Source organism: Sinohyriopsis cumingii, chromosome 10 (genome assembly GCF_028554795.1).
Source record: "Sinohyriopsis cumingii isolate HCF-2022 chromosome 10, ASM2855479v2, whole genome shotgun sequence".
NCBI classification, from domain to species: Eukaryota; Metazoa; Mollusca; class Bivalvia; order Unionida; family Unionidae; genus Sinohyriopsis; species Sinohyriopsis cumingii.
The window spans coordinates 81,096,463-81,114,699 of NC_142970.1; the positions used below are offsets into that span (position 1 = coordinate 81,096,463).

Genomic DNA, 18,237 nt, shown 5'->3' on the forward strand with positions numbered 1-18,237 from the left:
AGTCTTTCTAAAATCAAGTTTAACTGTAAGATATACGGTTATTTACATATGAAATGATGCACTACGTCTCACATTGAACAGTCAACAGGTGCAAACATAAAATGTACTCAACAGAGTATGCAGTTCCTAAAGACACAAAAAGATTAAAAGAAACTCTAAAACTGTTTCAAGTATTTTTATTCATCAAGAGTAGATAACGTTGATTTCGTTTTTAGAAACCGAGCTTTATCGGGAATGGAACTCGCATCAATTCTATTGTGAAAAGTTATTTTGCTCAGATTTGTTTTTTTACAAAGAAAGATAATATTTCTGAAGAAAAAAATGAAACAAAAAGCGGGCATTTTGTAGAAATCAAATTGCAATAAAATGCAAGACAATAAGGCAAACGATTGAAAACCGGTGATCTAAACCAACTCCACACACTTCGTATACTTTTTGGCGTGAGGATTTAAAGAACAATATAGGAGACACATTCTGAAACGTTTCAGTGATTAATTTCCTTGCCTTCGTGTGTCAAGAAAGGTTAATTATGTTTGTACTAATTCACCTAGTGCAACAGGTATAAACATAGAAGACTCGTTGTATGGAAGGTGTGGGTTCAGCCTCACTTAACCAGTTGAAGTCGTATTTAAACCATCACTCTCGTCAACTGCAAACCATCCTAAGCGTTTAAAACTGTACATAATAATAGTAGATAAGGGTGTTTGTTTTCGGGAGGGGTTGGCATATTCAAAAAAATGGAGAGTTTTCATCGATACAAAACCTAATGTCACATACGAAGATCCAAATCCAAATTGTTCTAAGATCATTTACCGTTTAAAATATATGACGTCTCATGACTTGTCCGTCTTCGACTGTCAGCATGCATTCCTGTCGAAGTGAACGTAGCGCAACTTTAATTGAGGTTATTGATTATTATTTTTAAAAAAATCTCTTTTCTTACACGTTTCCCTATTAAATGTACCAAGAATAAACTTTTTTCTGATTTTCCACATTTGATATGTAAGTCTAACTCCACCTCTGTGTGTACACAAATTATCTAAACTGTCATTTTTGCAATCCCTTTATCATATATGCTGCAGACGAACGCATTGCAGGAAGGAAATATGTATTATTCATTTCGTATTTGTTCTTTGAATTTATTACCGAACTTAACAAATGTGTTCGTCTGAAGGTTATCTGATGTGAAGAAAAAAATTATTGACTCAAGAATCAAATCTATCAGTACTTAATCCGAATGAACTCATATGTATCTGGCGTTTGTTTGGACTTGGCACCTGTATCTGGCCAAGAGAACAGAACTTGTCGGCGTCATGCGTGTGTCAGTGTGACACATGTCAATATGGTACACATAAACGAATGGAAGGACCTGGAAAAAATGATTGGAGAGAGAAAGACGGATGCTTTAGACAGCAAAAACCAAATGGAATAAAAGGAAACAATAATGACAACAGAGTAACTCGAATTCTCAAACAACAATTATGATATTGTAAAGTGACAATTATAGTTCTGCAGTGTAAAATAAATTATGACGCATTTTAAATGATCTGCCAAAATTAAAGTTCTGCAAGGTGGAATCAATTATTATGCGTATACGTATTCCAAATTGTACAACATATTTACAATTTGTTGCAAATTTCACTTTTTGTTTCTGTTTTTTTTCCCTCTAATTTCAAACGGGTATAATACTTAGTAATGAGTTTTCAACTGCCTTTTTACTATTATTACATTTTAGATAGAACGACTGTCCTACTGATAGAGCAGACTTTATTTAGGTTCCAGGAGATTCTTGCAGTATATTAATAAAAATATATTCAGCATTTGCTGTCAAGCGCATCTTTTAGTTGAAAATCTTAGTTTCATTAACCGACGGCCTTTGCTTCGAGTTAAAACGGCGTAGATGTGAAGTGTTTTATTAGTCCCACTAGTTTCAAGCTCAATAAAACCGCAACAACTACAATAATAACATCATATCGTTTTGTTCTTATATACCTTTTCCTGCAATACATTTATAAAGTATATGATACAAACAGGAAATATTTTAATAAAAGACGAAGACCAATATAGTCTCATAAGTGGTAGTCCGCGCTGAAAAGCTTCCCTCTGGAAAGGCCTGTAAGTAGAGGGGTCGTTAAGATGTAATAAATACTACTGTGCACTGATTGTAAATTGTGTAAACGATAGAGATTCATTGTCTTTATTTTTTGTTTTTAATACTTGGCTACATATGTGTTAATTGTATTTCAGGTAAAGACGAATTTCTAACCTGGTTTATATGGCGCATGTTTGCTTTAAAAACAGTCTTTAACACAAACTTAATATCTTGTATTTTCTAACTAGGTTATGATTTGCATCAAAATCGGCTAATCATTTAATGAAGTCAGAATTAGACATTTGCGTAGTTGATATGCAGGTTATATTTTTACACTAGATAAATTACTTTCACGTTAACCGTCATTCACATTTGGAGACTGATTTGCTATGTGTTTTGTTCTACAGTGTTAGTCATGTGTTTGGTTCTGTTATGTGTCGTTGCAACCTTGTGTTTAGTACTACCATGTTTTTAGTCGTATGCTTAGTTCTGTTATGTGGCCAGTGTAGCCACGTGTTATTTCAACTATGTTTACTCAAGTGTTAAGATCTGTAATTAGATGTGTCATGTGATCATTGTAGTCATGTGCTTATTTAAGCCATGTGTTTAGCTCTGTGAGATGTTTAGTTCTGTCACGTATTTAGTTGAATGTGTATGGTTTAGCTACGTATTTATTTATGTGATCAGTGATCAAATGTTTGCGCACAACATATTTATGGAACGCATGACATTGATATCCCTTAAAATTTATAGGAAGTAACTGCAATAATATTCACCCCATTCCTTGGGGATGTGCAAATGTTTTGAGTGCCTTTGGGCCAAAAAAATCTTTTCCGTGTTTCGCTTCTTGTGCCAATACGTAATTAAGTGGAAGGCATACAATTAAGCAATTTGCAGTCGTAAAGAGTACGTTCAGTTTCTATACCATAGATAAAACAAATGGGTTTGAGGGTGGAGGTGGGGCTTGTAGAAAATTGAGAAATACAGATAGATCTATGTTTGCCTTCTTCATGAACAACTTAGGGTAATGATTTCACTGCATTGGGCCAGTCGTTTGATACTTGAGAACGTATTAGCCTTACTAATAAGTCAAACAGATGAGAAGCAAGAAAGAGAGACTATGCAAGCGTAAAATTATGGTTTCGCGAGATATGGCCATTAGATGATTACGGAAAATGTGTAGTATTCGCGCGTACACACACACACACACACACACACACACGGGCGCGTTCGTCTTCCAAAATCCAATCTAGCATTTTCCAACGCATCATTGTAAGTGCCTTTTTTAATCTTTTAATAGCTGACTACATATGATTGGCTTATTCAAGCAGTGTAGGAGTTCATGTTGGATCCCAATGTCGAGAAAAACTGACTTGCGCTCGACGTGATTGGTTAAGCAGGGTTATCAATATTCATGAGGAACGAGTAAGTTTCCACACTTGCAGCAACAGTGATATCAGAGAGTAGCGGATTTTCGCCTTTGGGTTATCACTGTGCTTAAATTTATGGTGCTGTATTCTATTACTGCACAGAGGAAGCTATTAAAATTAAATCTTCAAATTGTACGTTTTATAAACATGGGGTCTTAGAGATCTGCCTAAAATCGAAGAACGTTGCCCGCATTTATAATAAGACATCATGAAAACCCAACAGAACGAATCCCTTGGAAAGCCTTACTAATAAGTCGTACAAATGTAAAACAAGAATAAACCCATGCAACCGTAAAATTAGGGTTTCCTGATATGTGACCATTATATGATTATTTCAAAAAAATGTGTAGTATACTCTCGTATAAGAACCTGTTAGCTCACAACGACTGCTGTCTTGAGGTCCTTAGATGAGGGTGAAACATGGGCTATCATACTACTCTCACACATGTGTTTGATTTATACTGCATGACACCCATTGCGTGTAACAGTACTAATTTTGATTGAATGTTGCATGTCTCTCTAAATCTAATCGCCCGTATTCTGCAAAGCAGTACTTGTTTTAATCACTTTTTTTGATTATGCCAGTAAGAATACTCCTAAAACGAGGATCGGGTTGTTAGCTCTCTTTTTTGTTCATCAGTGGAAACATGCAGTTGACGCTCTAACCCATTCTTTTAGGATAATAATATAACTTAAACATGAAAAGAAATAAGTGTTTCAACATTTTGACACATGTATCTTTATGCAGAAGAAAATAATCTCCTGCAAATATATCACAAGGCATATATATTAAAATCAACATCAAATAATGCAATACTCATGAACCACAAATCTGTATGATTATATTTCTCATATATTTATATAATGTGTTTGTCATAAACCGATATTTGAAATACCCTGTTTAAAAAATACTGTATCCAACTAATTATAGGCTACTGCGTTTGTATTGGAAAATATGAACTAGGTTTCTCGGATGGATGCTGCACTACCTTTGTGTTATATACTCATTTTATTATTCAACCTTTACCTTAATTATAAAAAATACACCACAAGAAACAAAGTAATTGAATTTTTGCTGTATTCCAAGATAAATACATAACCGTAGATTAACCAATACAGAATAACAATATCAATGGGCACATAACACAGCCCAGCGACCTTTGAATTTGGTCAAGCGCTCTACATTAGTTTAAGAAACATTCTTGTTTTGGTCCATGTATTTTGTTTCTCTGTTGACACAACTAAATTCTGCTTTTACGATTATGATGGACTGGATAATTGGGTCAATTCAGTGCAGTATAGAGAAAGAATTTCAGCATTAAATGTAGCTACTCGAAATTCAAGTACAGTGTCGGTGTACATCAGGTTTTGCAGGACATGTATGTTGGATTTGAAGAATTAATTAAGAAATTACATTTTGGTGATATTCAAGATGTATAAATGTAAGTATATTTATTGCCATTATATTTATCAGCTAAAGAAAACATCTTTATGCACTGTCAATTGCATCTCGCTGTTGTAATGACCTGTATCATACAGTGTCTTTTCTCGCTAGCCTAACGTTGTATTAAAATAGTTAATATTGAAAAGCAGCTGTTATTTGACACTCAGTTTACCCGGTGGAAACAATACTTTCTCGTCGTCTTCGATTTTTGGCTCGGAGGCTCTTAGTTTCCTACCAAAACCTTCAGTTTTTCATCGAATATAGTGATTTGATAGACTTGTAAGATGATGGATCTCTGCTAGATATGCGATAGTCCTTCACCTCAATATGATTTTCTATGCAATATTTTTTTCGACAATCTGAATCATTCTATTTTCGAAAAGAGATGAATATTCTCTTAAATAACTGTTTCAATGATCAGAGCGGTATTTTCAATTACAGCGTCTCTATCATTTGTTCTTGGCATTGCGATTATCACTAACATTCGTTTGCTTGTTTGAAAGTTCGTCTACGCCGTTAACTTTGTAATAAATTAGCGATTCTCCGATGACTGGTATTTCGGTTTCATATCGTAGCAGATAGCTTCATTTCAGAATTCCTCCGTAAGTTAAAATTTGAAAGGCTCTTGAAAGTGAATATCCAAGTGAAGAATTTAGGTTTTTTTTATCTCTTCATCTAGTGTATAAACATGGAAACGTTTCTAATTCTCTTCGTCAATGTGTATTGGGGCCATACACATCGTTCTTTACAGATAAACTTTTTCTGCATGTTTAAATACTACCTGTGGTCCAATGTAATTGTTCTTTATATCAAGGGATATAATGGGAACCAGTTCCCATTGTTTACCGTTTACATTGATTCCCATTTCCCATTTTAGCATCATTTCACATTTTTTATTGTTTCCATACGTTTATTTAGTAAAAGAAACGTTCTACGGATACTATGAACGTCTGCTAGAGTGGCCGGTGTAAGGTGAAGTTGTTTGCATTTGCAACATGCACAATGGAGAGAATTTCGCCATATCTATATGTTACTTTCATGTTCTGTGACTGGAATGTCTTTGGATACTTTACTTCTGGAGATTATAGATGATCGAAGTACACAACTAATCAAAAGGACTGTTCCCGACTGTTGGAAAAATGAGCCTGAATTATTATAAAGTAAAATATATTTAGCAGTTGTTAAAATAGGGGATATGAATTTTGCCAGACTAGACAATACCACCTTCTGAAAGTGACATGTATGAATTACCTAATATATCAAACGCCTTAAAATAACTTATCTGCTCTTTTGTTTATAATTTACCTCTAAGACCAGAACGTGAAAATGACCAAACGAAGCGATCAGTTATTTATAAATGCACATCTGAAGTAAGGCCACGCTGTATACACTATAACCCATGCTACACCCATCAATTATATCATCAAAGATATACAATGTTAAATATTCAGCATTATCAGTGTGGAAAATTGGGGAAATGAGTTTTTCTTTTAAAATTCTTGTAGAGCTCTACCAAAAGCAATCGATCTAGAATTTGAAAACTGCCGACTGTTTATCACTGATTGGCGCATCTTGATTGTGTGTGTTCCGTTGGAAAGCAAGTACAGTATGCACAGGATGTAGACTCTGATGCACAATAGACATTACATATAGTTTCCCTGACTCGGTATAAACCAGCCGTTGCAGAGGGCATTATACACAAGCGACACAGATCAGCCCTGAAATCAGTGTATCTGGTCTCAAGCCGAAAATGGAGAGATTTTTTTCTCCATGATCATTAACAACAGCAGCAACAAGAGCGACAACATCGAAAATACGAACCATTGGTCGTAACATACATGTATGGCGTCGATAGAAGTTATTGCAGATTTTGAGGTTAATCGTATTATTTAGTATATGCTCATTTTTTTCCCCGTTAACTTTACATTGTCAGAATCGTGCAATATTACCCGATATTGAATCCGCGCGACGATACACATATAGCATTCACGTGCATAAAGGTACTACTTTCTATTGTAAACAAACAAAGGACGCAGACGCCAGCAGTTTTGATTTGTACACAAATCATGTACACTCGCGTATGAGGTGGTGGTTGTATAAATTTGTTTCTGAATGAACTAAAACAGATGTTTCGTGGACTGCCACATACCAGCTGCTTTGGCACATTCCGCGTTGATACAATGTTACGGATTTAGGCTAACTACATTATACAACAGACGCAAGATAAGGTCCTTACAAATAATATACAAGTGACAAGTCATATACTCTCTTCTTTAGCTGGTGTTAAGAATGGAAAAATAAAATATACTTACAGTTTTACATCCTAAATTTCCTCAAAATGTGTTTACTTAATTCAGCAAATCCGAATTACATGAGCCATGTCATAGGTTTTCAATCTGGATTACACATTTCGAAACTGTGCTGTAATTTCGATGATAAGTGCAAGTGCATCCTCCTTACTGCACTCAAAATTAAATAAGCATGAAATTCCATAGCATCATTTTGATAATTGCAATTGAAAGACTTCATATTTTTCCCACATTATGATTTCAAACATTCAATGACAGAAACAGAAACACATTAGCAGATGTCAACACGCTTCTTCAGTCTATGTATTTCATGTGGATTGTCACATACAAATGCAGTGCATAATCACAAATTTTCCTAGAATCGAGAAAAATACTAAAATCTATTCATTCCAGATCAAATGGAAAAGTTGTTGCAATACACATTCATTCACAATATGACTCCAAATTTCAATTTTAACTAGACACGCCATTTTCTTTCGAAAGTTATTTCGAGCGCGCGACTAAGTTCAAATTTATCTGGGCGGAGTTATGTGCGCAGTAATAATGTTGGTGTTGTGTAATGATAAATATGCGCTTGTGTATTTAGTTTGGAATACGGCATACATTCATTTACGTTGTTTCTTGTAGGGTATTTTGTTTATATAATTAAATCTTAGGTAGAATAAAAAATATGAGCATATAATAAAAAGGTTACTGCATTAGTATGGGAAAATATGAACTCGTTTTGTCGGAAGGATATACTGCACTCCCAAGTTCGTGCAGTATTCCATCCAAAAACTGGTTCATATTTTCCCATAAAAATGCAGTAACCTATAAATATAGTGATGCACAGTTGACTCGTTAGACATACACTGCAGTGACATATCAACAAGGCTTTATGCCGTGAGATTTCGTCTCTAAATTGTAAATGTAACACTGTAAGAGATAAATAAAGCCAGAAGGATTACATGGAAAGCGTGGCAAAGTTAAGATAAATCTGCGTCTCGTTATGTCCAAATTAAGTCCAGTAAAACGTCATAGCGAACATATTGATATAATATATGCATGTATAACAACCTTTCTAGTCACTTGAATTTATTTTTAATCATGTATTAGGTTTTACTGCATTTTTGCAGGAAACTGCTGGGGATTACTACTCTTGTCCAGGTACGTTCCATTTTTTCCTCCTTCTTACATTCTAACGTTTGTCGTTCTTTTTTCTTTCTATCTGTCTCAATATGACATCCTTCATGGATGTATCCCTTGTGCATAAACACCCGGGTATATAAATATTTGAAGTACAGAGTTACATGTGTGTAATATACTATTAACACTATCACTCTTACTACCACCACTACCACTACTACTACTACTACTACTACTATTAATAATAATAATAATAATAAGAAGAAGAAGAAGAAGAAGAAGAATATGAAGATGAATATGAAGATGAATATGAAGATGAAGCGGAAAAGCAAGAGCATGAAGAACAATAAGAATAAATAAATAAATAAAATTAAATTTCCACGGTCATTATTTAGCTCCACCTGTTCATGTGGCGCGGAGGTGGAATAGATGCAAGTAAATAATTTGCTTTCAAGCTACAATTTTCATTACTTTTAATAGCGGCCACAGCTTATTGACAAAAAGAAAGATGACACTCATTTAGGTTTATAGAGCCAATACAGTGAATCAACTTCAAATTAAAAGTCTATACTTACAAAGTACGCAATGTCTGGGGATCAAGACAACCGTCAGTTTTTTAAGAGGCTTAACTTTTCGAGAAAGAAGAGTTATATAACTATGGCGGCAAACCTCGCAATCTAGCCAACGCCAACAAACCTGTATCGAGAGAGCAAGGCGCTATGTATAACAGACAATTATGCAGCGATCGTTTGAGATACAGGCTGTCTTGTACTTGCTCTGAACGAGTTATTCCAATGTTAATTTGGCATCTAAAGTGTTTATAAAAAGGAATTAAGACAATCTATCAAGTCTGCTTTGATAATGCATGTAATAAGTTTGTATGTTGAACATTTTAGCGAGTGCACCTTCACATATTTTATACTCCTGCAGCCATGAGGATGTGTCATGTTTATCGATATATTTATAGGTTCCTGCCATGTACCTCCCTACCTACCCAAATGTACTTAGCTACATACATACATACATACATACATACATACATACAGATATACTATATACATACCTACCTATATATGTAAATACATACATACCTGCGTACGAGCATACATACATACATACATACATACATACATACATAGTGTACGTAACAGGTTACACACATACGGACAGACATATAGACACTTACACAGTTACACGGAAAATTGCTCACAGGCAGATCTAAACAGACACTGACACATACATCCAAATTTTATTATTTGTTTTAATATCATCTCATGGTTTAGACATACATTTTAAAGCCATGGTTAGAACCACATGATACTAATCAGCATAGTTTTGTTTCCATCAAGTCGGTAAATGTACATGCGAGTAGCTATTTATGTGTGTGTGTGTGTGTGTGTGTGTGTGTGTGTGTATATGTGTATGTGTGTGTACATGTGTGTGTATGTGTGTGTGATTTGGATTTTAACGTAGCATTAACAGTTTTTCAGTCATATCTCTGCAGTGTGACAGTTTATAGTGGTGTCTAGCACTGGGGCATCATGCCGCAGACATGTATCATGATGTCCCACCCGGTCTCACTATCCTGACACCGGACCGACTAGTCCTACCACTAATCTGTTAATGCTGAGGGCCAAGCGAGGTAGCTGCTAGTATCCTTTTAGAAGACTTTGGTATATCTCTACCGAGGTTTGAACCCGAGACCTCCAGCATCAGAGGCGGACTCTCTAGCCACTTTGGCCACCGCAACGGTTGAGTAGTAAGTTTTGAAACATCATTCTCCTACTCTCGCTTCAAGACGCGGCGGTATTTGGGATTCACTAGATCGTTTTTCCACTCATGCGTACAAATTTCCAAATTGACTGTGTCTCTGTTTTGGACGTAACTCTCAATTCAGTTACTTACTAGGAATACATGTGTTATATGAGTGATTTTTTCTCCGCGTTCTTTTTTTCATTTAATGAACATTGCTAAAGCTACGTTTCCTTCTTTCCACAGTACGTACATCTTTGATAAAACGACGTGTCCTTCTTTCCACGGTACGTACATCTTTGATAAAACGATGCCTCCTTCTTTCCACATTACGTACATCTTTGATAAAATGATGTTTCCTTCTTTCCACAGTACGTACATCTTTGATAAAACGATGTGTTCTTCTTTCCAAAATACGTACATCTTTGATAAAACGATGTTGCCTTCTTTCCACAGTACGTACATCTTTGATAAAACGATGTGTCCTTCTTTCCACAATACGTACATCTTTGATAAAACGACGTTTCCTTCTTTCCACAGTACGTACATCTTTGATAAAACGATGTGTCCTTCTTTCCACAATACGTACATCTTTGATAAAACGACGTTTCCTTCTTTCCACAGTACGTACATCTTTGATAAAATGATGTTTCCTTCTTTCCACGGTACGTACATCTTTGATAAAACGACGTGTCCTTTTCTCCACGGTACGTACATCTTTGATAAAACTACCTGAACAAACTTTACTTCTAATACCTAATAATTCGTTTCATATGATAGGCGTACGTCTTGAAATGTACGTGGGATTAGTACCAAATATTTGTCATAATGCCTGACTTTCTAGAGTATTATTTGAAGGAAACGAATCATGTAATGACTGCTTAAATGAGTATACGTAATTTTCAGCATTGTTGTATCGTCTAATTTTACGTTTTGACATCTAGCCACCTTTCAAAGTTCTACTATTATATTCCATGTCCGCTATGTTAGATTTTCGCATTTTTATGCCAGCTTTAATTTGCAAAAGTGTAATGTTAAACCCATATAGTGCGCACACTTCAGCCATGCAGTGTTAAAATAATGAGTACATTGCAAATGGAATACCAAACGTATCCTTTTATTATGCAACGTGTGCATGACTTGTGTACACTTGCATTTATCTAGACTTACTTTCCCTATTCTAGTTTTATTCAGTATTTCTTCGATTTGATCACGAAGTATGAAGAACCTTTTCGAACACCCCTTTGTTTACTTTTATCTTCTGTTCAGCTTGTTCTGAACAGAATTACATAAAAGACATATTGTTATCAATGTGGCACTTATAAAATGTTGAATGAGTAAGCTATCTGAGTGAAGGAAGGAAGAACACTTAATGTATAAACTGAACGAGTACCCTAGCATCATTTAAAGAGGTCTAACCACTATAACAGGATGTCTTAACAGAATCACTCTTACGCGGCAGACATTTTTATACTTCGTAATAGCTTTTTTATCTTCAGAAGATAAGAGACACCATCTGTCATAGATACAAATCAAAACGTCGAATTAACAAAACACTGCAGTTTAGTGCATTCTAAGCAAGATCAAGGACTTAAAAACCAGGCCAGCTCAGCGTTAATACGTTCGAACGACAGCTTGACGTTTCTGGGTCCAATCACGCGTAATGGTAATTAGTCTAGAATTTTAGGTCGATAGTTCTATTTGATTTTGCAGTTTTTCAGCCTCACATACCACGTACGCCTACTTGATACTATTCTATATTAATGTAATTTCTTTGAACTGAGTGTGTAATCGATTTTATAAAAATAAAGTTTAATTCAATCACAAAATGCAGTTGTCCAGGTTGTGTTGATTAAGAAGTGTTTTAAGCCATGAAGGGAATATCTGCCATATACAAAGCAATTTAAATACTAAACAAATATTGATAACGTTTATGATACGCTATCAAATTTACGTCACCTCTTGATATTCAAACATATCTGAAGCTTTTAAAAGAAATACAATATTAATAAGTGAGGGCTGCGAACAAGACTGAGTTGAAGAGAATTTACTTCAGCTGAGTTGGGACTGGAATTTAAATAGATATTCATATCTCAGAAGAAGACAATTATTAATGATTATTTGTGAATATACTTCCTCTGGAAACATAAACCGATCTCGGCGTCATTCGGAAATGATCAGATGCAAGCCTTCCGGTGTGAGAATGCGTAATCTTGGTTAGTCAGTTTTATTTCTTTGAGGTACGGAATGAGTGATGTTACTGTATACATTAAATTTAAGTAGAAATTATTTATATAGAAAAAGACTAACGTGTAAACTGTATTGGAGGTAGATGTGTGCGTAGGCGTTTAAAAGCAATTGTTTAATAGAGTTCTGTCGAATTAGAACCTTTGATAAAATTAGGTTTCCCATGCCTCACAAATTAGTGTTAAGTGTCAATAAATTAATTTCCGTGTTCTATTTTAGATGATCTGTCATTTCTCGTTGAACTAACACACACACACACACACACACACACACACACACACACACACACACACATATATATATATATATATATATATATATATATATATATATATATATATATATATATATATATATATATATGTGTGTGTGTGTGTGTGTGTGTGTGTGTGTGCATGAAAGCCGTGACGTATGCAATCGTCTTTATTTCAGATTTGTCATTTCCCGTAGAATAGAAAACTGTTGTATCCAGGATTTACTTGGCAATGTGTTTATCCATCGAAATTAGTTATGACAAGCATTATACATAAACATACCTGCCAAGAACTTTAAGAAATTTATATTTGAATGTAGGCTGGTACAACATTTATATTTGAATTTGCATATCTTTATGGTAAGATATTCTCAAAATATTCAAAGTTAGCATCTTTGCTCCTGAATTTCTTGAATACTATGATGTTGAGTTCTAGATTTATCATTATGTGATTAAATGGTCATGGTTGGGTAGTTATTGATGTGAAAATTTTACCTAATCTCTGAAAACGTAAAAAATAAATCCGAACTATTCAGAATCATGTGACCATTTATATCCAATTAGATTTCAGCAAATTCGGTCAAGTAATAACAGTTGGAATTATGACATTTTTATTCTTCAGAGTAGTGTATTAGGGACGGGCCATATAATTTTACATGGGAGGGAGAAGATGCTGTTTTCTTTCTTTCCAGCCTGTATATATTTCTTTTCTTTGTCTGGAGAGATTTTAAAATAATATAATGAATAAAATAAGCTCATTTCTAATTAAATTATAGCAAGATTATTATTTTCAAGTCATTAAGGGATGGGATTTATTTTTTAAAAGTTATATCCTAGCACTCTTAAAATTCACGAGAATTAAATAGTCGATCCATTCCTTACATGTATATTATGGTTTCGTAAGCATGGTAGAAGGAAATTGTGAGAATATGAAAATAAAGTGTGTATGATGTTTGTTTGTTTCTTTTGTTTGTTTTGGGGGTTTTTTTTGTCTGTTTTATAGGACATTCAGAGGCAAATCAATTGGAATGAAGTGCCTAGCCCTTGGGACACAATCCTCATTTATCACGGTAATGGAACACTAACCAATTAATAACCGCGGCAACCGCCTCCATTAATCGTCTCTTTCGTTATGTTGTAGGGGCATGCGATCTATTCAACATCCACTAACCCGTTGGAAAAGTGTATGCCTGAAGAGATTGCAGCTGAAATGTAGCTTCGTCCTGAATTTTGTTAGTTAGGGCGGTTTTTACGGATTAACACAAATAGGTTATTTTTGTCGAGACATTTGGAATAAACTGACTTCCCCAATGGCACAGCACTGCATTCACCTCGTGATAATCCAGTGGCAGGATTCTCATGCGTGTCCTTTCGGTTGAGAGTCCGACACGATAACTACTGCGTCACGTCTTGTTCCTCCATTAGTCACCTATTACCACATGCATTCCTCTGGCCCTATTGTGTCCCCGAACCGGCAATGGATGATTGTTTGATGAGATGTTCCACGTATGGTAACCACATGGAGTATTGCATTTCAATTATTTTAAGCGATGCAAAAATGTGAAATTTAACTAAATCAAAGTTTACGTTCCAGTGTAGTGTAACAAAACATGTCCATACCTGCACCGTTTTTGTCGCTGTTGGCGCTGCATTTACACCAGAAAATTGTCGTATCAATAAAACCATTGTATGCCATGTTGTTTCGATTTGTCCCATTATTGTTATTTTATTTTTCGCTATGGACAAAGAGGGCAAAACTCTAGGTCGTCATCTTTCTTCTGTCGAACGCAGGGGAAAATCCAGTTACATGTTTACTGCATTACTTAAATCACGTGACTACAACCTAAAAGTTGACAAAACGGCTACAAAACCCAAAACAAATAACAAAACAAAAGAACAAATAAACCACACACACACTAAAAAAATGTGAAACGTGTTTGTCTGGTCCTGAAGCTGGTGAAACGAGGTTTTTGTCGTATTTGAAGTCATATATGCTGTCCTTCAATTACAATGCCAAGTGTTCAGGGAAACACCATTCATATCATTTGAAGCAATGCGTATCACGGACATTGTACATGTTCCGCATTTTAAAAAAAAATGGTATGGAGATAAATGATCAACATATGTAATTCATTAATTTATTACATATTAAAATATAAATTCAGACCGGTTTCCAATAGGGCAAAACAATAGGCAGTTCTAGATAATTAATCAATAGGAGTAAAATGAAACGGAAACGCAATAACATAGCGTATATAGAAATAAAAATGAATTCAAGAAACCAATAGCAGTACTATATTTTTAGTAATTGTGTGAAAATGTTATCAAAAAACACAATAAAGGTAGTTCCTTGCTGGTGTTTGTAGCTAATAGTTTTTAGTTTTAAATGATATTATATTAACCAGTCTAAATGCTTGTTACAATGATATGGTTAAATTATATAATTTATTATCGATCGAAATGTTATGATAGTTTTGTCTTATCAAGTCGCCAGATATTATTCGTGTTTTTATTTTTATCTTGAAATAAAATGCAGCTCTATAAGTGGCAATCTTTTTTCTTCTTCTCAGATTCTTCCAAATAAGACCTTTCATAAAGCAGTGTCACTAAGCCTGTACAAGGTTAACAGGCGACAAGACGTATGTTTTCATACCCTATACGCAGGCGTTACGTTTCCTTTTCCCTGTTAAATATTAACTGCTTTGTCTTTGTTTATTATTTTGTTGAGATACATTTCCTTACGTTTGACATACATTTCCCTTATGTTTATTTAGTTTGAAAACATACACATTTATAATAATACAGAAATCTATTTTTAGCAGAGAAGAGGCCCAAACCAACCGGAATGACTCAAAAATTTCCGTCGTACTCAACAATAGCACCGGACAGTGTAATTATACTACCTTGTCATTTTGGAGTAAAATTACATCTCGGATATCCTTCAACAGAGTGCTCCAGCGTGAACGATGGGTAATGGGTGAAAATGGACGATACTTCATTCATACACAGGACAAAATAAAGCCATGTCTAAATCATATACTTCAAGCAAACAGCTTGAAAAGAAAAACTGGGGAATATTTAGGCAAGAGAAAATCATTTCGGTCGAGTCGAGTCGCGCGTAACGAACGCCATGATTGTTTGCGATGTGCACGTGATATTGTTTGGTAAGCGAGGCACGTGTATTCTTGATGGTGTCTACTGTAGCACTTCCGATGTGTTTTACGCTTACTGACGTAAGGGCCCGACCAGGTTAGATAAATGCATTATAAAGGTGTACTTTTAGGTGAGGTATAATAGACACTTCAGACTTTACATCCCATATATAAGTTACACTTTGGACTAAACTCTTTCACCAAAGATGATAATATGGTGTTTTATTACAACAGGAGTCATAGCACGATATTACACAAGAAATCAAGTCGTCTTGTTTCGGATGTTGTAATAGAAGGTCGATATATATTAGTGTACGTAATTCTACATTAATTCTACCATGATAGGAGACGATTAGAAGCATTACTAAAAACACTGGAAATGTCCAACAAATTGTATGAACTTGAGTCTTTGTCAATTTTGAGGTGCTCTCGCATACTTCAAACAGCATTCCAGTACCCAATGTTGCGTCATTATGTGAAAATTAAGATTGTAATATTTATGCAGAGAGAGAGAGAGAGAGAGAGAGAGAGAGAGAGAAACAAAGAGAGAAGAGGTAAATAACACTAACGATCTGAAATCTATACTGTATAGTAGGAGATTTTTTCATAAAATTCAATTTGGAAGATAAAATGATTTACCGATCACACATTGTTCCTTAAAAATACCCACAAAGATGCTAACAATCATTAAAAATAAAGACCCCCTGCTGGCATCGGTATGCAATTATAATTAAATATAACTAGCTAATTATGAAAGAATAGAATCGCTACATACCATTGGGGGTGGGGTGGAGGTGGGAATGGGGATGGGGGTGGGGAAGAATAAGTTGCTTACAGATTTGTGATAATTAAAGTAAAGAAAAATGTACACTCTCATAAGATAAATAGAGGATTGGTATGTTACTTGTCAAAATACTGACAATAAATTTTCTTTCGAATATAATCCGTACGCAAACGGTCTTGCCTGGTTCAAGTCACCTGATGGTTTACGCATACATATGTCAAAATGAACTTGGATACATAAAAATGGTCCAGTGTGTTAACAAGTTAACAATACTAAACAAGTGTACTAAAAACGATAAAATAAAGAAACGTTAAGAAAGAGACGTGGAAAAAAACTTATTTTCAATACTTACAGTGTTCGAAGGCCTTTTCAATGTGTTCGTTATCCCAATACATATCCGTTTCACAGTAAAAACAGTTTTAAAATGAATCCGTAAGAAAATGGCTAAACTGTTCTTCACGTTGTTGATGCGTAGGTGGACTTTAAATTACTTAGGTTTCTTGCAAATGACTGGTTAATATTAAGTTTCGTCCCGACACGAGTGAGTAAAAGTCTGTTCCGGAACACAAATAATTGACTTAATATTGTATGGAAATTCTTAGTAATACAACAGCAAATCCCGATTGGCTTAGCTAGTAAGGGCGAAGACTGTTCAACTAAGATAGTATTGCACTTCCAGTGAGGTACTGTAAATGATGCCGGCTGTTCACTGGACAAGGCGCGTTAACACTAAAAGGCCGTAAATGTCGGCTCGTACTTACGTACAGTATAGCCGTTCAAAATAATCGGTATGGATCATCTGCGTTGTAAGTGATCGGTATGCTTGCACATATTCGTCATGCAATTAAAAATCCTGTTCAGGTGCCATGTAATGCCAAGAAATTTATTTACTATGGAGGATTCAATGCATTGTAACAATGGTAGGTGTGCGCGAATTGGCTTAAACAGTAAAGTTTGCTGATGTATCTGGCATTTATTAGCCAGCGTATAAGTTAGGGACAAATGGTAATTTGTAAAATAATTGAGTCAGAAGGCCAACGCGAAGAAAGGAGATCACGTAAAATCATGCATTTTCAGGGAGATGCGAATTTTATTTTTTTTCTGATTTGGGGCAATTTATTTTATCTGACAATTCCCATTCGTAAACACCTTGTCATGAATATTTATTGGCGGTTGATTGTGCGGATTGGCTTATACATATGTCATGGCATGTAAACTTTATCAAGAATAATGGTTTAGTCTTGAAAGATTTAGATTTCGTAAGGCATTCTTTTGCCAGAAGAAAGATAATGTGTAGTGCTAATACTGGGCATGCATTTCGTAACTAAACTAAGTGGTAGGTGTGCAATGGATCTCACGAGCAATTAATCCCAGTGATTCAGTTGTTAGTATGTCAGAATCCCAATACATGAAATGCGGGTTTGAATGCTGTCCTGACCAAAATCAGGTCAGTTTCGTGGTGTTTGTCTCTGGGCAGTACACAGTACTCATTTTGATTTGGTAAATAAAAAGTCGTTCAAAAACGTGACATACCACCAAACACCGATCAATCATTCAGTAAGTCAATCAATGAAAATATCTAATACAAAACAAAAGGAGACGTATACATGAAAGCAATAAAATGAATCATATGATACGCAGGCAAAGTT

The 18,237-nt window shown here is 35.0% G+C and overlaps 1 protein-coding gene across 1 annotated transcript in view; it reads right to left on the bottom strand.

Annotated features, from left to right (window-relative positions):
- Positions 1–17,318, bottom strand: part of LOC149790465 (BDNF/NT-3 growth factors receptor-like) — a 135,945-nt gene extending 118,627 nt beyond the window's left edge. The window contains exon 1 of the mRNA XM_089972522.1: positions 16,941–17,318. Coding sequence (XP_089828648.1) covers positions 16,941–16,983 — 43 coding nt within the window. The 5' untranslated portion in view covers positions 16,984–17,318. The remainder of the gene's footprint in view (positions 1–16,940) is intronic.
- Between the last annotated feature and the right edge of the window lie 919 nt (positions 17,319–18,237).